General features: G+C 53.9%; 1 protein-coding gene across 1 annotated transcript in view; it reads left to right on the top strand.

The window, feature by feature from the left end:
* The window catches only part of Agap1 (ArfGAP with GTPase domain, ankyrin repeat and PH domain 1), a 411,357-nt gene that overhangs the window by 251,817 nt on the left and 131,623 nt on the right, over positions 1 to 27,917 (top strand). The window contains 2 exon segments of the mRNA XM_048344473.1: positions 9,290 to 9,394; positions 25,217 to 25,385. Coding sequence (XP_048200430.1) covers positions 9,290 to 9,394; positions 25,217 to 25,385 — 274 coding nt within the window.

Here is a 27,917-nt window from a genome sequence, read left to right as displayed (position 1 = left end):
AGTGGGCAGAAAAGTTTGATAGATTCTAACTCAACAGAGAAAAGGCTGGGTGTGACGACGCCTGCCTGTCATCCCAGCTACGGTAGGAGTATAAATATAGAAAGATATCCGTCCAGCCCAGCACTGGACAAAAGCAAGGTCTTACCACAAAAACAACCAGAGCTAGAAGCATGCCTAGCAAGCACAAAGCCCTGAGTTCAAATTCCACTACCATAAAAAAATGAGAGAGAGAAAAGATAGGCATTTATGGTGAGAATTACTAAGCCAGGCTGTGTGATGGCAAGTTCCCCAGATGCTGGGCTGGGGGTTCCTGGGCCTCTGGGCAGAGTGTGCACTTGTCATCCACAAGAGACAGCTGCACACCGTGAGAGGTAGGAATAGAGCGGACACGTTTCTATTCTGGATGACTGGGACAGGAGGGAAGGCTAGAGACCGACCGGTCACCGAAGAATACTGGGCTTTGCTCCTCACAAAGTTCTCTGACTTCTCGGGTTTGTATCGAAATTCCACCCGCCCTAGTGCACTTTCTTTGGGCTTTTTGAAGTCAGTTTGGCTTAAATCAGCTGCTGTTTTAACCATGGTTTGTGTAAATGTCCCCAGTCTGGGATGCTGTTGGGAGGTGGTAGGCAACCTTCAGGAGGTAGAGTGTGGTGGAAGGAAGTTGGATCATTGAGGGTATGTCCTAGTGGGAGAAAGCTAGGCCATTGGGCTGTGTCCTAGAGGGAGGACTTCATTAACGGCATGTCCCATGGGGAGGAAGTTAGGTCAGTGAGGGTGTGTCCTAGTGGAAGGAAGTCATTAGGGATATGTCCTAGTGGGTGGAAGGTAGTTAGGTCATTGGAGGCATGCCCTTGATGAGGAAGATTCAGACCTCAGCTCGCTTCCTGTCTGGTACTTGGCTTCCTGTTCACTTCTTTGTGAACAGACTCCTTTACCACACGCTTGCACTCTGTGAAACCATGAGTGAGAAATAAACCTTGCTTTCTCATAAATTGGTGATTTCAGATATTTTGTCCCAACGATGAACTTTTGTTTCTTGAAACAGTCTACCTATATAGCCCAGGCTGCCCTCCAATTTACAGCCTTGAGTGCTGGGCACCCAGACCCTGAACTCTAGCCCCGCAACTGACAAAAAACAAAGTTAAGGTACGTAGACACGTCTATGCAGACGTTGAGGCGTTGGCGGTCATGTCCTTTGGATCCCAACTACTTTGAATGTGTGAATCACAAAAACCTTAACGAGCTGGTGTTCAACTGAAGAGCCACCTAGAACTCGGACCGCACTTTTTTGTTTGGTTCTATTGTTGAGATGGGGGGGGGGGGGTCTTGGTGTATAACCTGGGCTGCTCCTCAACTCCCGAGTCCGGCCGATGCCCCTCCTCCAGTCGCCCAAGTAGGAGAAGAGGCGCCGGCTAAACCGAGGCGCCACGCGTCTGTAGGGTTGTGTGCGTGTTTGAAGCATCGTGGAAGTCTTGTCTCTTAGGAAACCATCTGCGCCTTGTGGGGGTCGGGGGGGTCCTCAAACCACAGGCCGCTGTCCGCCTTGCCCGGGGTCCCGTACGGCAGGTGGGCGGCGCGGGCGGGGCCGGAGCCCTGAGCCCGGGCGAGCCCGTGGGTGCCCTGATCCGTCCTGCAAAGGGCAGCGGCCCAGCGCCTGCTCCGCGGCCCCGGGGGAGCACGGCCATTAAGTGTCCCCCGCGTGTCTCCCGCCGGCAGAGGCCAGCGCCGCTCCGCCCCGCACGCGCCGCACAAAGACTGATCTGCCTGGGAAAAACCCCCAGTCCCTAATGCAGTCGATAAATCTTTGTTGGTAAATAATTGCTATCGAGCAGAGTTTTAATATAAATTTATGAGTGGTGTTTTATCATAGCTTGGGGCCGGAGCAAACCCTGAGTGATGGATTTCAGATAGCACTTACATTCATTACGTTAACTTTGTAAGTTATTTAAAGCTTGTACACTTCGCATTGCTTTTGGCTCTCGATGACCTCTTGGGACTAGACAAAGAATACGCATGACAAATAAAGAGTTTGCAGAGAAGGACAATTCTGTCCTCGGCGCCCAGCCCCCCAGATCTGAGCAAAAAAAAAAAAAAGCAAGAAGTGCCTCCCGCGTGGGCTCCCCGTGTTTCAGCCCAGGCTCCCAGAAGTGTGGGTAACTCAGGCAGGGCAAATGACACCAGCGCCGGCCGCTTCTAAGGAAGACAGAAGAAGGGCGCGCCATGCCGCGGAGCTCTTACACAGCTTGCTGCTGAGGCCAGGGAAGCTGCGAGCAGGTTCCAGTGGGTCTAGGGGCTGAACTGGTTCTCTGGGAGGTGGTACAGCCTCGGGCCAGGAGCACAAACCCTCCTTCTTGGTTCCGCCACATACCGGGGTTGCCATGATCCGTGCCTGGGTAATGAAACCCGTCACCATGCCGAAGAACAACCCCAGCTTCCTTTTTCCCATGATTCTCTGCGATCCGGGGGACAACCCATCTCTGCCCCACAGGGTGCCTTCTAGGACTTGCTCCTCCAGGGCCGTTCTTCACTCGTGCCGCGTGAGTTAGCAGCAGAGGCTGGAGGAGGTACAGGGTGGTTGGTCTCCATGAAGAGGGATGTATTTCTTCAGGGGCCCGGGGGCCGGGAAGTGTGGGTCACACTGTATACGTCGCACAGGTCGCACAGCTTCTCTGTGCCTGAATGTCTTTCTCTTTAACATGGGACTAGCCATTTTTTTGTTGTTGTTTGTTTTTTTGAGCGCTGTCCCTGGCTTCTTTTTGCTCAAGGCTAGCACTCTGCCGCTTGAGCCACAGCGCCAGTTCCGGCTTTTTTCTGTATGAACCCGGGGCTTCGTGTATACGAGGGGAGCACTTTACCACTAGGCCATATTCCCAGCCCCAGTACTAGCCACCTTAAACAGGTGGCAATGAGCTTTCCACGAGGTAGGTAATCCGCACTGTTTGTGCTGGGAGCACTCCTGGTTCCGAGTAAAAGGTCCTGATAGTGTTTTCAAGACGCCTTCCGTAACTGCGGGGACTTTGCGAGGGCTGGCAAATAGCATCAGGCACCTCCGCAGTCGGCATCTGCACCGTGACCGGGGACGATCGCAGGCAGAGATTGTTCTCTCGTGTACCGAAGTGGCATCTGAAAGATGGACAGAGGATGTGTTGTGACGTTCCGCCGGGCGGTTTTGCCCTGGGTTCCGGCAGCTCAAAGAGACTCAGAATCCTAAGGGCCATTTGCACGGGCTGCCGGGAGCTGCCGGACCACAGCTCCAGACGGGCAGGGGCCTTGGGCCCCTGTCATCGTCTCGGCTCACGGGGCTCTGGCTTCGCGTCCTCTAAAAGTTCTAAATGAACTGTTTATAGAAATGAGTGAGCGCGCAGGCCAGCAGACACGCGGAGACACAGCTCGGGGGCTCGGCTCCGGCACATGTGCCCGCGGGGAGACCAGGCCGCCCCTCCCTCTGTTGGCTTGTATTTAGCTGCTGGCTTTGGGGGAGTCTGGATGGAAGCAGCGGCCCGGCCTGCATAGCCTCGTGGCAGGACTCCCGCCGGGGCTCCGTTGGGGTCCCTGTGCCCCCTCAGCATCGAGCTGTGTGGAAGCAAGAACCGGCCTCACCCCCACGGGTAGGATGTGTGCTCTGCAGAGCAAAGGACAGACGGCTCCTCCTGCCCAGACCCCGGGCTCGCTCCTCCTCTCCCGGGACCCTCACTTGCCCCAGCCAGCCTGGCGCCCCAAGCCCGAGCTCACCCCTGCCCCTGCACTCCCGGCTCGGCAGAGCCCTCCTATCTTGAAAATGGTTTCATGGAAGCTGCGTAACGGTAGCTCGTGCCTGTCCCCCTGCCTGATCGGAAAGCTGAGATCTGGACAGTCCACAGCTCCAGACCAGCGGGGGCAGCAGAGCTTGAGGCTCGGGCTCCAGAATAACCAGCAAGCAAGCCAGGCAGCCATCAGGCTTGTGTTCAGACCCTGGTACCATCAACACACACGCACGCATGCACGCACGCACATACGCACACCCCAACTACCACCACCCCATGGTCGGGAGACGGTAGACAGGTTTTTCATTTCTCAGGCCAGCTTTTCCGAAGGGTTGGTCTGTGTAAGTGGCGCAGCCGCCATTGATCTCCAGTGAGGGGCCACAGGCTTTCTCGCCATCCTCGCCTGGGGTGGGTGGACCTGCAAGCCGCCCTTCTCGGGGAAGGCCTCGGCCTTTGTGCGGTCTCTGTGCAGAACAGCACTCCGGGGCCACGGCTGCCCAGAGTTCCCGTATCCTGTGACGTTTGCCAGGCTTTGTACCCGACTGGGCACCGGTCCCCAGGTCCCGAGGGCCTGAGCTTCCTGAACACAGCGCCCGTGTACACTGGCGTTCCTGACACGCACCCCTCTGCGCGGCTGTCGTGAGCCGTTCCTTCCTGCAGGGCATGACCTTTGGCCCAGGCTCGTCCTGGGCTTCCCATCCCACTACGTGGGACCCCAAGAAAGGAATGCCGGAAGCCTGTGTGCTTTTGTGCTCCTCGTGCACAGTGGAACACACATTTTGCCGCCCTCCCGCATGTCCAGTTCCTCCTATAGCGTTCTGATTATCCTCAGTAATCAGAAGCATCTTCAATAAGACAATTGCACTAGCAACTTCTGCCTGTTTCCTTAAGGAAATGGGGTCCTTTTGTTACCAATTTATGTAACAGTTATAAAACAGTGAAAGCGCGTCATTTTCTTAAAGACAACGAGCCTGGTTTAAAACCTCGGTGATTCTTGGGACACTTTGGGTGCCAGATAACATTTCTGCCAAGGGGGGGGGGTTCTAATTGTTTGGGATGAACAGATCATAGCTCCAGGCCTTAAGTGTGGTTGTTTTCCCCCTTGAGCTTTCTCTCCCCCTCCCCCCTCACCATTTCCTGTTCCCTCCCCCACCCCTTACAGCAGTGGTGATGCCACCAGACCCACAGTGGCCCCTGGGGGTCACCCACCCATGCTGGCCTCTTTCCTCTGGTCCTCCTTGCCACCCAACCTAACAGGTGCCTCAATCCTACTGTACCTCTTAAGTAGCGCTCCCCCCCCCACTCACACACACACACACACACACACACTCCCTCCTGTCTTTCCTCATCCTCTTCTCTCCCAGGATACATTGCTGCCCCTATCTGTTCTAGACCAGCCAGCCTTCCCAAACGTTATCCGACCCATTTGCAGTCCTTTAAAACATCCAGAACCTCACGGATGCCCCCCAACGTCGGCTTAAGCTGTCTCACGACAATAGTCCACGAGTGTCTACAAGCACAGCACTAAGTCTCCGCGCTCTGCATTGATTGCTATTATATAAACAGGAAGCCAAAAATAATTGAGATTAATGGTAACTGACATTTTGTACAAAAATAAAGTTTAAAGGAACGCTCTGAAGGGAGGCAACAGGATCACCATGGCGACAGGAAGTGGCCTTGACTCCCGAGGCTCAGGCTCTTTGGTTTCCGCTTGGCCGGGGTGCACACAGTTCCCATCCCCCCCCCCCCCAGAGTCGCCAGTGCCAGCCTGGGCCGTGCACCCCCGTGACTGATCGTCAGTTACGTGTGCATAGCCATGGGGGGGGGGGACACGTTCTCTTACAGAAGCTCAGGCCCCCAAGAACCGGCCGGAGGTCCCGTGTGGCTCCGTGGTACGCGTGCGTTCCGGTCTCCGGGGCCTTGTGAAGCTCGGCTGCCCCTCCCTGGGCTGGGGCCGGCCATTCTGCGTGCTCCCGGCACAGTGCTCTCGATCCCACTGGCCCAGACTCCACCTTGCCTCCCGTCAGAGCAACCCGAGATCACGCTCAGCCGAGCCTCCGCGCCGAGGCGGACCCCCCCTCGCGTCTTCCATCTTGTGCGTCTCTAATCTTGCGTCAGCTGTGTTGAGACCCCGTCTTTGAGATCGGGCCAGTCAGGGGTACGGGACACCTGACCGGCAGGAAGAGTGGACAAGGAAGGGGAGCCCCTGGTCTGAGCGGAGAAGGTGCCGTGACAGAATCCACGAAAAAGACACGCCTCGGGAGTCCATGAAGACACGCCTCGGGACACCCGGGACGCTGCCGCCAGGAAGGGCCCTGTGGCGGCTCCCAGCCGCGCGGGCCAGCGGCTGCCGCACGCCTAGGATCCTTCTGGAGCCGGGCGGGAACCCAGCTTTGCTGGTTCCTAGGCGGCAGGGGGCAGCTTCGAGGCTTCACCACCCCACCGCCATTCGTCAGCACTCGTGATGTCGTTCCGCTCGCGGAGGCTGTGACCACCATTGGCCCTGGGCGGCGCGAGGGGAGCGGCTGACCGCGCACGCGCAGCCTGTCCCTCAGGAGCACGGCCTCGGTCCCGCCCGCGCGGAGGGCGGCGCTGGCCCGCTCGGGTTTGCGGTAGCCCCCTGCCCGGAAGGTGCTAGCAGGGCCGAGGCCGGCGTGGCCGGTGCCGTGGCGTCTCTCCCGCCTCGGGACATCGCCCACTCCCTGTGGCTCAACAAACCGAGGCCGAGGAGCGTGCTGCGGGTCTACCTGCTGTGCCGCAGGTGTTTGGGAGTGAGCGACATGGCCGTCCAGGCCCCACTGAATTCCTGGGGACTTGGGGAACATCTGTGGGAAGGGGACCCCGCCAGGCCCCCTCAACCGAGCCCTTCCCTTTGCAGGGCTCTGGAAGGGTGGGTTTCGATCCGCCGATGGGTGAGACACACTGGGGTGGCCAGCATCCCTCCTCCATTTGTAGCGACAGCCTTTGCCTCTGGGGCTCAGAATCCCGTCCGCCGGGAGGGACCGATACGTCCCCCGGCCCGGCGGCCCTGGCCCGTGGCTTTCAGGGTGCGAGGCCTGAGTTCTCAGTGAAGCCTCCTGCCCGTGCCCAGCCCCGCCACAGCGGGGAAGCCGAGGGCGGGCGGGTCGGGGTGGCGCTCAGCCTCCTCCCCAGTCTGTGGGAGGAAAGGGCGAGGCCCACACAAGGAAGCCAGCAAGGCCCGGGCCGGGAGACAAGTGCGGCTCCCGGCGCCAGCTGCTCGGCGTCGGCACGGGAACCGCATCCAGCTTCTTCCCCGAGGCCAGACGCGGAGTTTGTTTACCATTGCCAACGTTTGGGTTTTCCTCTTCCCAGCATCACAGTAAATCAGGCTTTAGTTTCCCAGAACACTACGAAGTCACCTCCTCACGGGCCTCCAGATCCGCCGGCTCCAATTAGGAGTGGAGGATTTGCTCGTGAAAGTGCCCACGGTCCAGCCAAGAGGGTCCTGCGACCGTCCACCCCGAGCCCGAGGTGTGCCTCGACGCGCGTGCGTCTGAGTGAGCAGGACGGGAGCCCACCACGGGGGAGACCCCACGCGTGGCCAGGACGGGAGCCCACCATGGGGGAGACCCCACGCGTGGCCAGGGCGGGAGCCCACCACGGGGGAGACCCCACGCATGGCCAGGACGGGAGCCCACCACGGGGGAAACCCCACGCGTGGCCAGGACGGGAGCCCACCACGCGGGAAACCCCACGCGTGGCCAGGACGGGAGCCCACCACGGGGGAGACCCCACGCGTGGCCAGGACGGGAGCCCACCACGGGGGAGACCCCACGCGTGGCCAGGACGGGAGCGGGAGCCCACCACGGGGGAGACCCCACGCGTGGCCAGGACGGGAGGCCACCACGGGGGAAACCCCACGCGTGGCCAGGACGGGAGCCCACCACGGGGGAAATCCCACACGCGTGGCCAGGACGGGAGCCCACCACGGGGGAAATCCCACACGCGTGGCCAGGACGGGAGCCCACCACGGGGGAGACCCCACGCGTGGCCAGGACGGGAGGCCACCACGGGGGATTCCCCACGCGTGGCCAGGACGGGAGCCCACCACGGGGGAAACCCCACGCGTGGCCAGGATGCAGAGTTCAGTGCTCTACTGCAGACACTTGGTTCATTTTCCCATCATGCCACCCGGCTTCCAGTAAAGACTGCTCCTCTCAACAGATGTCACCTTTTTACTTTGATCCCCCCAGCCAAGCACAGCATGTATACGTCTTAACTCGAGAGGGTCACTGTGACCATTACCTTGTTCCGGAGCAGGGGTGGGAGGGTCTCATTTGCTTCCGGGGGAGACAGATTTTGGAGAAAACGAAGGACAAGGAGACCCTCCATAGGCCCCACAGCGTCGGCATAAGGGACGCGCGGAGCCGGGAGCTTCTCGTCCGTTGAGCTGTGTGATGGGCACTGGCCTTGCGTTTTTCTAATGATAAACTTCTCTCGATAGATTGAGGACTGCACGTGGTCAGAACCACACGTGATACATCAGTGCATCATGAGGGCTTACTAATAAACCGGCCTAGATTCAAGCAAAAAAATCAAAGTGCCCCACGTTGCCATGATATCGTTAATGAGAACTTGCCTCAGAGACATCATCAATTAGCCGGCAAAATGCCGCGTTGGAGGGGGGCTCAAGTGGAAGAGAACTAGCAGTGAACGAGTACTAGGCTGTGAGTTCAAGTCCTGGTACTGGCAAAAAAAAAAAATGTAGCTATTAGTCTGTCATCCCAGCCATACACAAAGGGTAAAAAGCAGGTTTCTAATCCAGGTAATCCAGGCCTGCGTGGGCGTGAAGGGGAGGCCGGCGTGTAGCACAAGCAATGGTGTGCCAGCCCGGCAAGCTCGGGGCCCTGGAGTCAAACTCCAGTACTCCCCCCACCCCACCCCCAAAAAGGATTCGGTAAATTACACAGCATTCAATATTAAACATGGAGTTGTTGTTTTAATAAATTAAAAATCCAGGCACCGGTGGCTCACACACATAATCCTAGCTACTGAGGGGGCTGAGATCTGAGGATTCCAGTCAAGAAAGTCCGTGAGACTAATCGTCTCCCCTTAACCACCAAAAAGCCAGAAGGGAGCTGTGGCTCAAGCGGTAGAGCACTGGCCTTGAGCACAAAAGCTCAGGGACAGCACCCAGGCCCCGAGTTCAAGCCCCAGGACCAACAACATACACTACTTTTAGGAGAGGAAGTTTAACCTTTTTTGAAGTGGTATTTCTCTGGGTGTTTCCTGAGTGCAAGCGACTCACATTCGTTGAATCTTATGGTAGTAAGTTTGGCGTCCACTGGTATCTGAAAGTTCAGTTCTCCAAACCAGCCACAAGAGGAACAGTGTTGAATATTATGTGTGTGTTATATTGTATCCGTAAGAGAGGAAAACACCAATTGATAGTCCAGAAATAGCTGTGAGTTCCCATCTCAGATGGCAGAGCTAGAAAGCAGGTCAGACGTGTGTGATGACCTTGTTAATAAGCACCTCCTCCTCCGTGGACCGTGCGCTCATCCCTGGCTCCTCTTTCCCGGCAGGGCATGTTGCTGAAGCGGAGTGGAAAATCACTGAACAAAGAGTGGAAGAAGAAGTACGTCACCCTGTGCGACAACGGCGTGCTGACCTATCACCCCAGTTTACATGTGAGTGCGCCCCCCACCAGCAGGCCCAGCTGGTCCCTGGGGTGGGGGGAGGGGCGGGCCCAGCTGCTCCCTCGGGCGGCAAGGGAACTCTTAGCTCTCTTAGAAGGTAAAGTTCTGACAGCCGAGGCTCAGTGGTAGAATGCTAGCCTTGAGCAAGAAAAGCTCAGGGACCATGCCCAGACCCCGAGTTCAAGCCCCAGGTGAAGCAAGCACCACACATGCAGAACAGAGTAGGGACTGGTCTCCCGGCTCAGTCGTGAGGTAATACTGCCTCTTCCACTCCGTTAGACACTTGTCTCTGTCTGTCTGTCTTTTTCCTCCTTGGCTAACAATCCGTAGTTCTAACTCGACAGTGTAAGATGCGGGTGAAATAAAATCTTTTTAAAATTTGATTACTAAGTAGTTCTACAAAGAGGCTACAATCCCGCCAGTCGGTTTCTGATTCCAGTGCATCTTGGGCAGTGCCCCCCCCCATTTCCCCCTCTTCCATCCGTACCCTCAAGTTACGTAGTTCACTTTTCGCTTAAGGACACTGTCCACCCTTCCTCGCTCTCCCGTGTTCCTCAAACTCATGAAATCAAACCCTAAACAAGAGCAGGAAGACAGGAGCAGAGAACAGAGTCTCTGCAGAACCCTAGCGTGAGGGGGACCGTTGCACCTGGACCTTGGGCTCCGCGCTCGTGGGCTGGGATCACCCACAAGGAGTTAAATGCTGCTCGTGACTCCATTTGCCCTGTGCATGGGGGGGTGGGGGGTTGGCAGCTCATAGGACCAAAGAAACTTCCTGTGTGTTAGTAAAATGCGTTGTATTAATGATTTATATAAAATAGGTTAAGAAATAGATTCCCCCCCCCCAGAGTCCTGGGCCCTGTCTGGAGTGGCTGTCTCCCTCCAGGAGGGTGGGCGGCAGAGGTCATCCGACACGAGAAGAGGGGTGGGGCGGCTGCCACGGACAGAATTCAGTGAGACACGGGAGTGTGTGGACGTGTTGTTAGTTCAAAACCTAATATCCTACACCATATCGCTTGGGCCCGTCAAACTTCAGAAGGTGATAGATCCCAAAGCTCTGGGTTACACCCCGGCCACGCCGTGGGGCTCACACAGCCTCCTAACGCTGACGGAGTCTGTTCACTGGCGAGGAAGTGAGATAGGACTGTCTTCCACATGGCTTCAGAATTCCAAGGATGGAGCTCTGACGTCTTCACCAAAAACGAACCAAGTCCCTTCCCAAAGACAGAGCTAGCTGGGGGGGAGGGGGGGACACCATCCTGAGATGAACGCCCCCTGGTCTGATGAGTTCGCTGGGACCCAGGAAAGCCCCGTACAGTGACTTCCTCTCTGCTTCTCAGACCCGGCGTAGGTGGCCACAGCAGGAAGGAAGGGGCCGTGCGGGGCTGGCTGAGGTCCCGGGGTACCCGGCCAGGCGAGGGGGGCCTTCCGCGCTCCGGCCGCGTGATCCCAGGCTGGGCAGGACAGGATACCCACTCCCGCCCCAGCCTGACCAGCCTGACCTGCTCCTTTATCTGTGCTCGGCGTTTTGCACAGGTGACCCTAAGCATTTAGATAAAACTACAATAATAATGAAAAGCAAGTGGGTTGCTTTGTGTGTCTGACTGCTTTGTGGTCTGCGTTTTTGTTTGTTTGAAAACCTGTCTACCTCCAAGACCTTGAAAAGCCCTAAGTGCTGAGCTCCTGGGGGGGGAGACAGATCTGAGTGTCTCGTGGTTTTAAGCCGGGTTTCTGGATCACAGCTATGGCGGGCAGAGGGCAGCCTGTTCAGGGATCCTTAGATTCCCTTTCTGTGGACTTAAATATGAGCCTTAGGGAGCTCCATGATAGAAAAACGGAGGGGATAATGAGAAAGAACTGGGACCCGAGGGCTTCACAGTTCAGCGTAGCTGCCTATTCATCTTCCGTGTCGGGAGAGGGCCCGGGCGCACGGCTCAGATTCCTGCCCAGGGAGTCGTGTGCCGTGGGGTTCCTGAGTGGACCTGGACGGACGCGCTCAGCGGCCCCGCGGCCCAGCCCCCGACCCCACGGGGCCCAGCCCGAGATGGCGCGCGCCCGTCCAGCCTGGGCTCCGCCTTCCTCCGAGGACCGCGGTCCGCTCGGGCCACACCAGGCAGCCTTAAAAAATAAGAAAACGGGTTTCCTGGGCTCGTTCCCTGTTCTCCCGGATGGCAGGGCTGCCCTTTCGGCCTGACGCGGGGACCTGGAACCTGGCTCCCGCGGGACGTGGCGCTCCTAGGCAGGCCCGTGCCCAATAAGCTCGGCCTCTGGCCACACACGGGTCTGCGTGCCGTCGCCCAGCTCTGGCGTTGACCGTGCCGTGTCCCTCCACTCAAGCCCATGCTCTCTAAACGATGATCAGGATGCAGATTTCAGAAAGTTCCTAGGTACAGGTTAGTCCAGAAGCCTGCTCACCCCTCCGCCGAGGCAGAACTTGATGGCCCTGGCCGCTCTTGGGCCTCGTCCCTTCTCCTCACGGAACAGGACACTGTCCCGGCTGCACGGGAGAGTCCTCCGCTTCCTGTCAGCTGCCATCCAGTGTCACCTCGAGGGCCTCGGGGTGTGTGTGTGTAGTTGCCGCCCACTCCCTAGCCTGGACACACAGACCCGCATGGGCCCCTCGCTGTCCGTGTGCGGTTTGGATCTTGAGTGCCCCCCGGAGGCTGCCCGTGGCTGCGAGCGGAAGACATCTCGGGAGGAAGGCGGGACAGATTTGACTCACCCACTTGTCCTGCCTCCCCCCGCGCCACCCCCCACCCCCAGACTCCATCCTCACCCACCTCTTGGTCTTCTCTCAACTTCGCACGCATGCCCCATTTCAGAAATGCAACTGCATCTTCTGAGGAAGCTCTCCTGCCTTGCTTCCTTGGCAGACAAGCTCCTCCTTCTCTCGCCAAGTCAGTCTTAGTCCCTTTCCTCCTGGAAGTGCCCCCCCCCCCCCCGAGCCTGGAGCAACCTGCCGGGTGAACCTCCTCCTTGTTCTCCGGGGCCACTTCTCTGTGTTCTCCTTAGCTTCTGTTAAGGCCCAGTCACCTCGTAAGAGTGTTACTGCTTGAGGCCAGAGACCCTGTGAATCACTAGGTGAATGAGTGGGTGGGTGGGTGAGTGGGTGGATGGATAGATGGACGGACAGACAGACAGACAGATGGGCAGTTAGCCCACATATGGAACTTGCCCTCCAGTGTTTAGAGCCAGACTTCCTCGAGTCATAGAAAAAGCATCTGCTCTGTGATACTTAGCCAGAAAATATCACGGCTCCATTTGCCTTGACTGAAGAAAGGATTTGTGGGAGGCCAGCTTGAAGGTTTTTCTTTACCTTTGCTTTTTAATTGTGGTAAAATATAATACATATTTGCCCTCCTGGCCTTCTGTCTACCACTTTGAGCCACAGCACCACTTCTGGTTTTCTACTGGTTAATTGGAGATGAGCGTCTCACAGACTTTTCCTGTCCACACTGGCGTTGAGCTCAGCCTCCTGAGTAGGTAGGATCACAGGCGTGAGCCCCCGGTGCCCTGAACCTCCTAGCCCCTCTGTAGAGCATGGGGGGCGGGGGTGTAGAGTACTGGCCTAGCATTCCTGAGGACCCCTTGTGAGCCCAGCACCATCCCAAACAGAATGATCCACTTTCAAATGTACCATGAAAAGCATTAAGGACATTCACACGACTGTGCAACACATCCTCACAACTCTCTTCCCCTTGCAGAATCAAAACTCCACATCCATTAAGCACTAGCTCTCCCTTCCCTCCTCCTCCTCTTCCTGTCTGTAACCAGAGGTCACATGTATGTGGGGTGCTCTGGTGGATCTTCATTTCCTTTTTTTTTTTGTTCACCAGTAAGTGGATGGGCCTCCTAGTTGTAAATAATGTTGCAGTGGACATAAGCATAAAACCATCTCCTGAGCTTGAGGTTTTAAATTAAAATCTGTATCGTAGGAGAACGACAAAGGATGGGTGAATTTTGAGGCCACCTACCCACCCACCCAAGCTCACAAGGCCTTAGTTGACAGAAACCCATGGGCATTTGGTGGGCCCAGTAATGGACATTGTGAATTGTACAGATGGAGAAGAAGCCACTTCCTGCACCCCTGTGGGCCCCTGGGCGCCCCGGGATGTGGAGAGGTGGGGGCGGGGGGGAGTCACTCCATCTGGGAGAATGGACAGATGGTTTCTGCTGGGCCTCAGCCCTCCAGAGCCCCGGAAGGCTGCTGCGCGTGCGAGTGCAGGGGTTCCCCGGTCTCTCCGCACCCGGCTGGGCTCTGCGGTGACACAGGGGCGCCGGGCTGGCTTCTCCTGCACAGGTAGACTCTCCGTACAAGCCTTCCTTTCCCCAGCACGTTCCTTGCTTGTTTTATGTAGCTCCCAGGGTTTGGAAAAACAAAGTGGCCAGGGAACATCAGTGTCATATCTCAGGGTGGCTTGATGTTGACAGCACAGTGTTTATTACCTGGGATGAGACTAGACTAGAGTCTTCACGTTTCTATAAATATCACACTGCTAGACCCAACCTAACATGTCTGAGTTAGAAAACCCTGTCTTCTTGCTTTTCTGAGCAAAAGGAAAAAAACAGAGGCTGTATGTGCTCACAGGCTTAGCAGCACCGCGTGTGAGTCCTTCCTTTCTTTTTTCTTGCCAGTACTGAGGCACATAGTATTTTCCACTCAAGGCCAGTGCTCCACGCTTGAGCCATAGCTTCACTTCTAGTATTCCGGTGGTTAACGGGAGCGAAGCGTCTCGCCCACGTTCCCGCCTGCGCTGGCTCCCAGCCAGGACCCTCCGATCTCAGCCTCCTGACTTAGCTACTCGGCAGGCCTGGGTTGTGCCCGCCCCGCACTCTTTTTTGAGCCCCGAATAGCATCCAAGAGACACTGTCCTGTCATGATACAGCATGACATTTTACATAGTAACAGCCATCCTTGGTACCCAATTTGTATCCTTGTGTTTCCCTTGTTTCCCTGGCCTTTTAGTGTTACAAATGGTGGCCAGAAATTCCTACCCAAGGTAAATAAATCACAACCCCCCGGTCTCCTGTGTGACAGTGAGTCACCGCCTCCGCGGGGAGGGTGGCCGTGGGGGGTAGCAGGGAATGGTTCCTCCACTTCTCCCAAGAAATTGAATTTCATTATGATGTTTCATAAATGTTTCCCTCTGTGGCTCGTAACCTGATTGCCGGCTTGTTGCCGGGGTCCTGCAGGTAGGGCAGGGTGGGGCCGGAGAGGCCGGTTTCTGCTCAGGTGTGCCTGTGGCCCCAAATGGAAACCAATCAAGGGGCGATTTATGTTCATTAAGCGCTTGTCAAAACTGAAAAATCTTCTAATCAACAGCAATCTAGCCGCGGCCCCCTCAATGGCTGGGAGGGCCGCCGCGGCACCGGCTATTTGCCTGTTACAACTCTAGGCTAAGAATCCGCTGATGATTACATTAGGCTAAGCTGCGAAGTAAATGAACCATGTCTTATTTAGGTGCCACGAGCTCCGGAGCAGTCCTGCCCCGCCGGGCACTTGATAGCGTTTTATGGCTTTAAAATTAGTGTAGCTTCCCGTCTGCTGCAGGGTGCTGCCTGTTATGCCTTTGAACTCAATAAGCAAAGGGAAGGGGCCTTTTGTTCACCACCCCCCCCTTCGGTTTTCTCTCCCTTGCATTTTTAGCAATTTTGTTTTGCATCTTTTCCAGACGGCATTTTGCAATAAAAATGTCTGCCTACCATGTCCACGCTTTCCCCACCAAAACAAATAAACAAGCGAGGAGGACAGGGGGACACTGGGAGGGCAAGGCCATCCGTTGGCAGAGGACACTCTGTGCCCCGCGCTGCGCTGCGGAGGTGGCCTTGCGAGTCGAGTCATCCCTCACGGTCTGTGATGTCACCGTTGCCCCCTCAAGTTGCAACTGCACACTTGGTCCAGGAAGAGTCACAGAAACCCGGGGGCGGGGGGGGGGTGGGGGGTGGAGCTGTGTCAGTATTTTAATTGGGTGAGGATAGTGAAAACCAGCATTTATCGAGGGCCATGGTGCTTCTGTAAGCACCCCGTGTACCCTCTCAGCTCATCCTCCCAATCATCTCACAAGATAGGGGCTATTATCCCCAAATCTAGACAGCTATGGACATGGGACCCACAGCGATTGAACAACAGGCCCCTCAGGAGGAAGCAGAGATGTCAGTCCACAGCGCTGGTCCTTGGGGTGGCCCTTCTCGTCGGGAGGAAGCTGGGTCCTGCCTTCTGGACCTCCTTGGTTTGGGAAACGAGACGCCTGTGAGTCGGTAAATTGACAGTCATTTGAATCGAATTTAACACAAGGTCCATTACTGTGGTGGGCCGTAGGGCTGGGGAAACCAAGCTGTTCAAGAAACTCCTACACGGGCCTACGTGAAAGCTCAACATTTGAAGTACTTAAAATTGGTAGCAGGCAAAGAGCAAAGCAGGAATTTTCTGTGCTACGTTAGGTCAGATGGCAGTACCCCCAGACAGACGTGCGTTTCGTGTTGTCTTAATAGTCTCTTCCTAGCCACTCAGAAGGCTGAGATCTGAGGGTCACGATTCAGGTGGGAAAGCCCGTGAGACTCTTTATCTCCAATTAAATACCAAAAAGCTGGAAGCGGAGCTGCGGCTCACGTGGTAGAGCGCCAGCCTTGAGTGGAGACGCTTAGGGACCGTCCCCGGTATTGACACCAGGCGAGTCGCCCTCACAGGGGTGCACGTTTCTGTACAGTTCACCGCTGGCCGAGGCCAGCAAAGGAGCTGCGCCGTCATCTTGACCGTGCGGTGGGACGTGCGCACGCCTGCCTTCGGAGGCCCCGGCGCGAGAGCCGCGTGCCCATCGCTGAAGCGTGCATCACGCGCAGGCTAAGTTGGAGCACGCTTGGGTTACAACTGGATAATGTTCAATCTAACCTCAAATGAGAAAAATCTTTCTTGCAGTGTAAAAGCTCGATAGAGTAGGTCAATCAAGACAGCTAGAATGGAGGAGCAAAAGGTATATTCATAATTCAATCTGAAATTTTCTGCTATTTTGATTTATATTATAATAACCTCTCCCCCTGGGCCGATGTTAGACTTTAGCCCACAAATGTGCAGTGCTAGACACCGCAGCACACTCTGTGAAGATCTGCCCGTCTGCGCACACGCGGCCCGGGCCCGGAGCCCCGGCGGCGGCTCTCCCCGGTCCCCCCCTCTTCCCGCGTGTGCCGTGATCGCCAGGCCCGCCGAGGCCCCGATTAAGGGAGGAACAAAGTCTCCTGCGCGGCGGCCGTGGCTGCGTGTCGGGTTTGCCGGAGCCCGCTTCCGGTGATGGCGGCGTCCCCTTTGGGGCTCGCGCGGACGCGCGTCCTCACCGACGGACGCGGTTTTGAAAGTGAGCGCTGGAATTCCGTTGGCTGTCTTGGGAAACAAAATTATTTCTCCCATAGAATTTCTTTTCTCTTTGAAGCTACCTCCTACCTTGCTATTGTAACTGGGGTCCTTTGGAGAGAAGGAAAAATTGTCTTCTTTGAGTTGTGTGATCTGAAAGGATGTGGCCAGAAGATTCTTCATAGTTCTACAATGTTTCTGCAGTATTTTTAGGACCGTGCCTTCCCTCTGTACCTTGTGACTATGTATGAGGCTATTGTTTATTATTCATACATGTTGGACCTCAACGTTTGCTTGATCTCTTTGAATGGTTGGTGCTATATATGTCTTTATGGATTAGCTCCCTTTGAAAATAATACGAAACGGAGTTTGGGAATCGTGGTGCAGCTGACAATGACCTCCCTTACATACTTTTTTTTTTTGAACCCAGAAGTAAGACTTTAAAAATAGAACTTAATGAACTACTACATTTTTTTTCTGAACCTTGATAGTCAGGAAGTGCAGTAGAAATGGGGGCAGATAATGAGCCTTTTCTCTCTTCCTGGAGTAGATACACAAATGTGGACAGCTTAGGCAGAGTTTGCGAGGCCCAGGTCTGTGCTGTTCCTGAGTTGTGTGTGCAAAGTCTCACACAGAGCCACTGGGGGCTCCGCACATACTGACTGAGGCCTCAGAACCCCTTCACCTTCTTAAGATTACAGACACCTCCAAGAGCTTTTCTTTTGTGGACTTTGCCTATTGATATTTTTGGCATTAGAAATTCCAATGGAAAATGTTAAGGTACTGATGCAATTCATTTAAAACATAAGCCACACATCGCATTTGCTATAGATAAGAGAATAGCACCATTTTACTTTTCAGGGACGGTCCCAATTCCGGGCTTAACACAGGAGCTCGATTCTCCTTATCTGTTTCCTTGCATTTTTCAGTGTGTTGTTTTGGTTTGAGAATTTGATGTCACTTAGGCAGTGGGAAAGAGACGTATTTTAGTGTCCATTTCAGACACTCATGATATACTCTTTCATACTATACCAAAACTCAACACGTGTCTTTCCTCCTTTCTTTCTCCCTACCCCACTAGGCACTGGGGATTGAACTCGGGGCCTCACGATTGCTAGGCAGGTGCCTTACCACATGGGCCACACCTGCAGCTCTTGGCACGGGTGGTAAAGCTTGGTAATGCAGGCGTGGAATCTAAAACCCTGTCTCTAGGTTTCCCTCCATCGCTACACTCAAGTGCATTGGATGGATTCACAAGGAGGTCATTTCTTTTTCCTTTTTTTTTTTTTTTTTGCCAGTCCTGGGGCTTGAACTCAGGGCCTGAGCACTGTCCCTGGCTTCTTTTTGCTCAAGGCTAGCACGCTGCCACTTGAGCCACAGCGCCACTTCTGGCTTTTTCTATATATGTGGTGCTGGGGAATCGAACCCAGGGCTTCATGTATACAAGGCAAGTGCTCTTGCCACTAGGCCATATTCCCGGCCAAGGAGGTCATTTTTGCATCGTTATCCACACATGCAATCCACATGTGTGTGTGTGTGTGTGTGTGTGTGTGTGTGTGTGTGTGTGTGTGTGTGTGTGTGTGTGTTGGGGCATCTTGCTCCAGTCAGCTCAGTAAACTGCAGGTTTCCAAACCTCCACATCAAATCCAAGCACTGCCCCCGTTTCCAGCACTACTACTTGTGTCAGGAAAACTGCTGGGGACTTGAGACGGGCTCCTAGAGACAGGGTTTGTGTGCTGGTTTGTTGGTTTCTCAGAAGTTCACATGCTGTCTAGGTGAAAACCATCAAGGTAGAGAACCCTAACGGGGACTACAAGCCCCTAATGCAGAAGCCTACAAAATGTAGCCTATAGCCACTGCCTGTGCATGTGGGTAAAGTTTCATTGGAACACACACACACACTTCTCATTTCTGCCTGACAGCTCCTAAGTCGCCATTGGCCACTAATACTGTCCGCTGTTTTCTTAGAAGGGCTCATTTTGTCCCTGTTCTCAAGAAAATCCCAGGAATTACTAAGACTGAAGAACCATTATTAGGCTGTGCATGCACTTAGCCACTTCCTGGTAGAGACACTGACACCGCCCCCCCCCCCAAAGTGACTTGGTCAGCAGCAACCCCAACAATGGCAGCCCCCCCCCCAGTGGGACACTAAGCCTCAGCCCCCTCCCCCGCAAGGGCTTTGTACACACGTCCCCCATCTGCACTGAGAAAATGGATATTTTAAATGTTGGAGTCATGGGGTGTTTTTTTGTTGTTTTGTGGTTTTTATTTTGATTGTGCTGGTCCTGTGGCTTGAACTCAGGGCCTGGCACTAACCCTAAGCTGCTTTTTGCCCATGGCTCGTGCTCTACCACTGAGCCACAGTGCCGCTTCCAGCTTTTCCTGGGCAGTTGATTGGAGATGAGGGTTTCACAGACTTCCCTGGCCAGCTACTCCCTCACACTGCCACATCTTGCGGGGGACACCAGAATTGTACCTCCCATACACTCACTTCTGCACCTTCAGAAGAGATTTCAACATTGTGATAAAAAGGCACATGGTAAAATTTTTTAATCTGTTGGACTTGTGTCATGTGTCAAGATTCACATTTTGAAGATTTCCAAGTTACATTATGGGATACAAAAGCTTAATTAGATAGGCTGTGTCCAAACAGAAAACAGACTTCACGTTATGTAACTGAAAGTACTACATATTGATAGGAAATATTAAATCTTTCTGGTTTAAAAACCACAACACATGAGGAAACCTGATTAGGGCGAAGACCTGCGTTACTTTGTCCATCACTCGATTGTAAACATCTTAATTCTTTTATAAAGTATGTGTATAAAAGAAACGCATTCGCTGTATCGTGGGTCCTTTAAACAAGCCGCTTAAGCCATTACCTTTCCAAAGCCTTGTATTTTTTCCCCTCAAGATCTCGTTTTGAGATGCCAATCATACACTTTATGCATTTCAGTTTGGCTCCAAGATCTTGTTAACTGCTTTTGGTACCCTACAAACACATCAGCAAACCATCTTTCACAGATAGCCGAGGGGAGTGCCCTCCCCCCATGCAAGGCCGTGAGAGAATCAATATAGTAAGAGTATTTTTAGGGACTATTGATGGATGGCTGTATTTTGAGCTTAACTCAAGTGCCAGATGCCCCAGAGCTGACGAAGATGAACTCCCCACTTACTGAGAACCGAATGGGCCATCATGCACTCGGAGGGCTCCGGCAAGGCCAGGGGACGGGCTTTGTCACTGGGGAGGAATCCTTGGCTGGTTCTGGGTAGCCTCGTACCCTATACGTTGATGAGGACTCTGCTGGAGCAAAGTGGTACCCGTTGGTCCCCTCCCAGGCCTGGGAATGCCATAGCTCTGAAGTTTTAGGACAACATCGTTCTGCAGCTAGACCAATTAACTCCCCCTATCAGGAGTGATCCGGTACACCCAGGCACTAACGGCCTGCCCCACAGAAGGCGGGAGCCACGTTAAGCTCTGCTTCTGTCAGCAAGCTGGGAGCTCTGGGTCTCTCCGCCGTGGCCCTCCATCGCTAGCAGGTTTCTCTCATTGCACCTCATTTGCATCTGGGATATCAATTAGCATGTTTGTTGAGGCTAATTGAATGAAACTCAATCATAGCTCTTAATTGCTTGACTATGTGAAAAGAAATCACATTAATGCAGCTAATTAAGTGTAAGGCAATAGATGCAACATAATTAGGAGCGAGATGTAAAAAACAAGAGATGGCAAAGGTGCGGGTGGGGGTGTGGGGGGGACAGCCAGGCGTGGTTTCCGAGCTGTCGGCGTGCCTTCGGGAACAGTCCCTTTGCTCAGGTGCCTGCTTGGGAAAAAAATAAATAAATAGTCCGCATCCGGAGCCTGGACAACTTGAGAAGAAAAATGCAAATAGGTTTGCAATTACTACTTTTTCAAGCTGTTGAGGGCAGGAGCCGGCACCTCTGGGGGGGGGGGGGCCTGGCTCTTGAGTGGGCCCCAGGGACTTGTTAAGTGCTGTTTAAAAGTACTTGGCTTTGAATTACCCCTCGTGCCTTGTTAAAGGGATTTTTCTCCTCTTTTATCTGCGGATCAGCATTTTCCACAACCAACACAGCCAAGGGGTAGTATCTTGTAGCATTTACATATCAAAATCAAGCTCGCTGTCTTTCTTTTCCCCCAGCCCCGGGGTCTGCACACAGCCCCTTCTGCCTCTGAAGGGTGAGCATTGTTTGGTGCTTGCCGCTTTAATTCCTCAAGTGCCAAGATGTGGGGTGGGGGGGGATGCGAGGTGAAAGGCTGGCTTCCTTCTGAAAGGGAGAGCCCCTGCAGCGTCTCTCTGGAGAAGCGCCAGAAGCAGCCCCCCCCCCCCCCCGGGTTTACATCCCACCTGTTAGGACGGAGGATTCCTATTGATGGGGAATTGCATTCTGTAAGCTTCCAGCATTTTTTTTCAGGGGCTCAAAATACAGAAGTCGACAAGTTGATGTTCCGACTTCTGAGAGCCGGTTCTTCTGAAGTCCTGAAGTCCTGGCGAACCACCCCCCCCAGCCCCCCCGACGCGTGCGGAGCCCGAGATAAATGTCTTCCCCCGGCGCCTCCCCGTCACGCGCGCAGGCTCCGTACATTTCTATAATAATTTTAAATAAGATATCCTGGTTATTGTATGTGGAGACATGCCTATTGAAAGAGCCCACGCTGGGGCTTAGTTACTCCCTGATTAGCCTCATTTTAGAGCTCATAAGCAATAAATGCTCAATTACACTCCTGTTATTGTATTTTAATTTGTTAAAGGAGAAAGTTATAGCGAGCTGATATTTTAAAAGGAGTAACTATGCAAGAAGGGATTCATTATTTACAAGCATCAACTTTGCTTTTGGAAACTTGGGGTTGCATAGTTGCGGCGGACGGTTCACGGGCGTAGACTGAAGGAGCTCGGGAACGGGCTCTCTTCTCGCTTCCTCCCGCGTGTCCTCCTGGCCGCACGGCGGGGCGCCCTCAGAGGGCCCCCTTCCCCCGTGCGTCCCCCTCCACCTTATCCCTCAGTCTCACTGAGTGATGATCGTTCACGTCTCCCCGTCTTTGGCTCGCATCCTTTCCGAGCCGCTGCTGTTTCCGTAGCTGGTTGCAGTCGTAGTGGTATTTTCGGGGTTGGGGTAGGCAGACATCTTGCCATCCGTTCTCCACCTGGGGACGCCCCTCCCCCGTCCCCTCCGCGAGCGGGCTCTAACAAGGCCACCGCCAGGGCGGCTCAGGACCTGTTTCCCTCTGGGTGGCAGAGGATCAGCAGATCCTCTGCAGAGCTCCCCCCCCCCCCCGCCTCACCCCTCCCTCCGAATCAGCCCGAAGGGGCCAAGCCTTCTGATCCTCTCCAGTTACCTTCAGCCTTTTTTTATTTCCTTTTTGCCAGTCCTGGAGCTTGAACTCCGGGCCTGAGCACTGTCCCTGGCTTCCTTTTAGGCTAGCACTCTACCTCTCGAGCTACAGCCCCACTTCCGTCTTTCTTCTGTGTATGTGGTGCTGTGGAATCGAACCCAGGGCTTCACGCACGCAAGGCGAGCGCTCTACCACTAAGCCACCTTCCCAGCCCCGATGCTCCACCCGTTTGCTCTTCCCAGTTCTCGTCTTGGCTCTTCGGCCATTGGAATCCGTCCCAGGGAGTCACCAGCGCCCTGCAGTGTCCTCTCCAGGGCAGGCGCTTGGAAAGTCCCCCCTCCCCCCCATCTGGCCTCCCCCTCCTTTCTAGAGCTCCCCCCTCTGCCATGCGGCCTGCAGGTCCAGGGCTCCCGGGCACAGGAGGCCGCCCAGGCAGCCGGGAAGTGCGGTCTCCGCCTCTGGCCTCCGGTCCTCCTGTCGGCAGCCCTCCTCGGCACGCCGGCAGCCCCACCGTGTCTTCCCGGCCTTCATTTTCTGGAAGGTGGGCTAGCCGGCCACCGGTGGCTCACGCCTGTCATCCTAGCTACTCAGGAAGCTGAGATCCCAGGGACTCCGCTCAAAGCCAGTGTGGGCAGGAAAGTCCAAGAGACTCGTATCTCCAACTAACCACCAGAAAGCTGAAAGCGGAGCTGTGGCTCCAGTGGTAGACAGGAACCTTGGTCACAAAAGCTCAGGGGGCAGTGCCTAGGTCCTGAGTTCAAACCCCAAGACCAGCAAAATAAAAATTTTAAAAATGGTTGGCCTGTTCCCTGGGAGCCAACGAGACTCAGCTCATGGCCTGCTTGTTCTCTTCCCCCATCTCCCTTGTCCCTTTTTCTCTGACCTCTAACTGCCTCCCTCTATCCCCAGTCTCTGTGTGTGTGTGTGTGTGTGTGTGTGTGTGTGTGTGTGTGTCATAAAACCCCATTGACAGACTTAAACACTTTAATGAATACAAATTGCTGGGTGTTAAAATCGGAAAGGAATTCACTACGGATCTGCCAAGGCCAAGGTGTTCACCCCTATTTTCTGCTTTGGCTTACGACACTTGAGATGTGATTTACCCAACAGTGATTATTATGTATCTGGAGTGTAAAATACTGTGTCCAGTGCTCTGGATTATTATTATTAAGTGTACCACTCCTATTCTTTTCATTGTTACTGTTAACATATAACACGCCTCAGGCTCACTGATTCCTCGTTCACCAGGAAGCCTTTCCCTCTGGCTCTCCGTCCCTGTGTCTGCTGGGGTTTCACCACTCTGAGTTCATCAGCTGCTCGGGAGTGCAGGTTTACTTGGCCCTGCGGTTTTAAGGCCTTCGTCCGTGGGCCGTGGGCCCTTGGCCCTGTTACTTTGAGGCTGCGGCAGCACCGGCCTTCATGGCAGAAATACATGGCTGGCTAAGGAGGCCTGTGCACTTGACGCAGAAGGGAAGCAGAGGGAGACCAAGGAAGGTGTGGGGGAGGAAGGAAGGGGCTGCGTCCCCGTCCTGGGTCATCCCCGCTCCTCCCCCAGAGGCCCTGCTGAAGGATTTGACCGCCCCCTCCCCCCCCCCCCCGTCACTCCACCAGCTGACGCCCCAGCCTCGAGCGTGTGGGCCTCTGGGGGACGTTTGTCCCCCCACAGCAGTTGCCTTCCCACCACTGCCGCCCAGGCTCACAAACGCGACTCCCCCAAAAGAACTCCCTGTCCTTGTAGGCCTCCTTCCCTCCAGTAACTGCTAGCCAGGCACCACCAGGGACCGAGACCCAGAGCGACTGAGAAACCTAGTACTCAAGGACCAAATGGTGCGCCTTGCTGCCTAACAGCCGGCTTCCAGACACCCGCCCGGTCCTTCAGCAACAAACACCCCACCTTTGTGTACGGTTTTCTCTGAGTGTCTACTAGACAACTCCAGCCCTACCTACAGCAAAATGTTCCAGAGAGATCACAGAGCTTAAGAAACAATATTCATGTAACGGACTAGAAAAACATCTTGCAATTAAGCTCATCCACTGGAAGTTGTTTTACAGTAATCAAAACTTGAAAAACCTCAAGGCTTAGGATCCCATAGATCAGATAAACTCTTCATAAAGTCTTGGAGACTTAAGAAGTAAGACAGTTTGTGACATATGCATCCGAAGAGCTAGAATAGATTTTTACTAAATAGTGGTATATCTGATGGTATATGTTTCTTAAAGGTCCAAATGTAATAAAATTTTAAAAAAAGAAACCATGTTTCTGTCCCCAGAAGTTTACCTTTACAAGAGGAACCTAGTGAACATCTAATAGGAAAGAAGTAGAAAAAAAGCCAGGTGCCAGTGACTCACAACTATAATCCTAGCTACTCAGGAGGCTGAGATCTGAGGATCGTGGTTCAGAGCCAGCTCAGACAGAAAGGTCCATGAAACTCCTTATCTCAAATTAACCACCAAAAATCCAGAAGTGCCGTTGGCTGCTAGCCTTGAGCACAAAAACTCAGGAACATCACCCAGGATCTGCGTTTGAGTCCCAGGTCCAGCACAAAAACGTAAGGAAAAATCAGGATTAAAGATGTGGCTTGGCAGTAAAGGGTCTGCCTATTGAGTGCTGAGGACCCGAGTCAAGCCACGTATGGACAGAAATCTATGTAAATTTATCAAATACATGTGAATATCAATAGATCTATCTGTATACGTATAGCTAGACACTGGTGGCTCACACTGCAATCCCAGTTACTCAGGAGACCGAGATCTGAGGATCTCAGTTCAAAGCCAGCCCTGGCAGAAAAGTCATTGAGACTCTTATCTCCAATTAAACACTAAGAAGCCGGAAGTAGAGCTACAGCTCAAAGTAGTAGAGCACTAGCCTTGAACACCAAAGCTCTTGGACAGTCCCCCACAGCGGAGCATCTGCTATGCTCCCCTATGTTTTCAAGGACACAAAACTCGGATTTAAATCCAATTGACAAGGCCCCCCGTGACACGCAGATCAAACCCTTCTGGGTTGTGGCAGGGTCACCGGCTCCCAGCTCGTGACGTCTGATGGAGCCCGCGGGCTGTCCGCTGTAGAAGGCCCTCTTCTTAATCTCTCTTGGCTGTTTAACATTTTGAACAGGATTACATGCAGAACGTTCACGGCAAAGAGATCGATCTCCTGAGAACCACCGTCAAAGTCCCAGGGAAGAGGCCTCCCCGCGCCACGTCGGCCTGCGCGCCCATCTCCAGCCCCAAAACCAACGGCCTGTCCAAGGACATGAGCGGTCTGCACGTCTCGCCGAATTCAGGTAAGCTCACAGCGCCCCCCGCGCCCCCGGGACCGAGGCCCAGCCGCCGCCGCGGATGGCGTGGCTGGAGGACGGGGTGGGAACACACACACACACACACACACACACACACACACACACACACACACACACACACACACACACACACACACACACACACACACACACACACACACACACACACACACACACACACACACACACACACACACACACACACACACACACACACACACACACACACACACACCCCGGTTCCGAGGCCACGCCCCTTCCTGACCGACGGTTCGGCCCTGTGAGTGCCAGCCAGCACGCACGCGTCAGCCCCACCCAGCGCCGGCGGCCCCCCGGGAGCCTGGTATTGAAGGGCCTTCAGAGAAATGTGAATTACTAAAGTATGAGAGATGGTCTCACTTTGGGTGGCTGTCTAAAAGTAGAAAAACAATTTGGAGCAAGGTTTAAAGGAAGCCATTTGAGTTACAATTTCTTAAATACTCTGTTTTATATTTGAAGAATTACTCATTATTCTCTAATGCAGCCTTAGTTGTTGGTTTTCTTTTAAAAATCCTTGTCAAAGAAGTTGGGTTTTGGCCGGGCACCAGAGGCTCCTGTCTGTAATCCTTAGCTACTCAGGAGGCTGAGCTCTGAGGATTGTGGTTCAAGACCATCCGAGGAAGGAAAGTCTGTGAGACTCTCATCTCCAATGAACTACTCAGAAAAGTTGAGATGTGGCGCTGTGGCTCACGTAGTAGAGCACCAGCCTTGAGCAGAAGCAGCTCAGGGACAGTGTGCCTGGGCCCTGAGTTCAAGCCCCAGGACTGTCAAAAAAAAAAAAACCAACACAAAAGAAGTTGGTTTAGGGGGGTTTGTTGTTGTTTTGTTTTGAGTTTTAATTATTCAGCATTAGGGGAAGCCATTTTGTTAGGCCAGGGCGGGGCACATTTACAAGTCCTGGCAGGCACAGCTGCTCCACACAGCGGTTGCCTCTCTTGGTGGAAGGCTCCTTCACCTCATGGAAACCCTCTAGGAATATCCTTCGTTTCCTCCAGCAAAAAGCTCACCTCCAGCCTGTGTTCTCAAAACAGATCTCCTGTCTGCAGGAGTTTCCGAATACGCATCTGCTCCGCAAGGTGCCATTTCCCTTCTGAATGCCCGTGCGCTGTAATGGGGGGGTGGTGCCCACCCAGAGGCTGCAGAAGGCCTGGGTTAGAGAAGGGTTGGGAGGGAGGTCCGCTAGCCTGGCCTGCACGCGTGTGCCGGTGGGCGTTGGGTCGTGGCGGGCAGGTCCCTGGCCCAGCTCCCTACCACCCGGCCCGTTCGTGTGACTCGGGAGACGGCAGGTGAGATCACGGCCAGGACATGGCAGGGGACATGGCCACCGCAGTCACCCAACAAGTACCAGCAGCTCCTGGGGATCCTGGAACCCACTTACCTCGCTTTCTCCCAAAACGGGGGTGCGATTTCTGTGTCAGGATGGTGAGCTGGTACTGCGCCCAAGAAAGGAGGAAAGTTGCACAGTCCATAATTACTCAAGTTATTTATTTATTAAGTTCAACTTTTGGTATAATTTTGTGATTATTAAGGTGCGGTGCAGAAGGGTTACCATCTCATAAGTTAGGTAGCGTGTGTGATTCTTTTTAGACAATGTCACGCCTTCCCTTGCTTTACTCCTTCCTGTCCCTGCCTGTAAGTTACATAGCTCATTTTCCACATAGAGTACACTGAATACCATGACTGTTTTTGTTCACCATTCTTTTCTGCTCCTCCCCTCTTCCCCCCAAAAAAGACAAAACCCGGGAAGCAAGAGCAACAACACCACCGCCAATGACAAAACTTATTTCCATTTTCTGGCATTTGTTTTAATAACTAGTATTTTAAATATTCAGAGGATTTACACCTGTTGGTTCCTCCCCTACGAATGTCCTCCTGTGGTCTGTGTGTGAACGCCGAGAGTTCTCTGTCGTGTCCAGTTGTATTTTAGATCCGGCTTCCACATATGAGAGAAAACATCCATTTGTCTCCCTGAGCGTGGTTTTAATTTTAATGCCTGTTACTTTATTATATTACATTATGTATCCAAGAATTATGAGTGCTCATTCTGTTCTAGAAATTGTGTGTGCCATGCATCCGGTGCCCCTGACAGCGCGAATTCCTCTATGTGACTCAGCTTGTGGCTAGGTTTTCACCTCCCTTCTCTCTCATCACATCCATCTGTCAACTTATTCAAGTCAACAAATAACTGTTGAATTTCCTTAAAAAAAAAATGGGTTGGGTGCTTCCTGTCAAAACCCAGAACACCTACTGCATGAAGCGTCCACCTATAACACCTTGAAGTAACGCTTAAGTGACGCGTGTGCACGTGTGTGTCACCATGTGCACGCATGTGTGTCGCAAGCACCGTGTCATTTTAAAGTATGTATCTACTTGGCATCGCTCCACAGAGCCATCTTTGGAGTTTCTCACAAGATCCAGCTGCTGTCCTTCCTGAGCCCCAGGGACTCTGGTCACAGAAACATAACCCTCACCCTTGAG

This window comes from Perognathus longimembris, chromosome 4 (assembly GCF_023159225.1).
Source record: "Perognathus longimembris pacificus isolate PPM17 chromosome 4, ASM2315922v1, whole genome shotgun sequence".
NCBI classification, from domain to species: Eukaryota; Metazoa; Chordata; class Mammalia; order Rodentia; family Heteromyidae; genus Perognathus; species Perognathus longimembris.
Note: the sequence above shows the minus strand (reverse complement) of the source record. Positions and strands in the feature narration are given on the sequence as shown.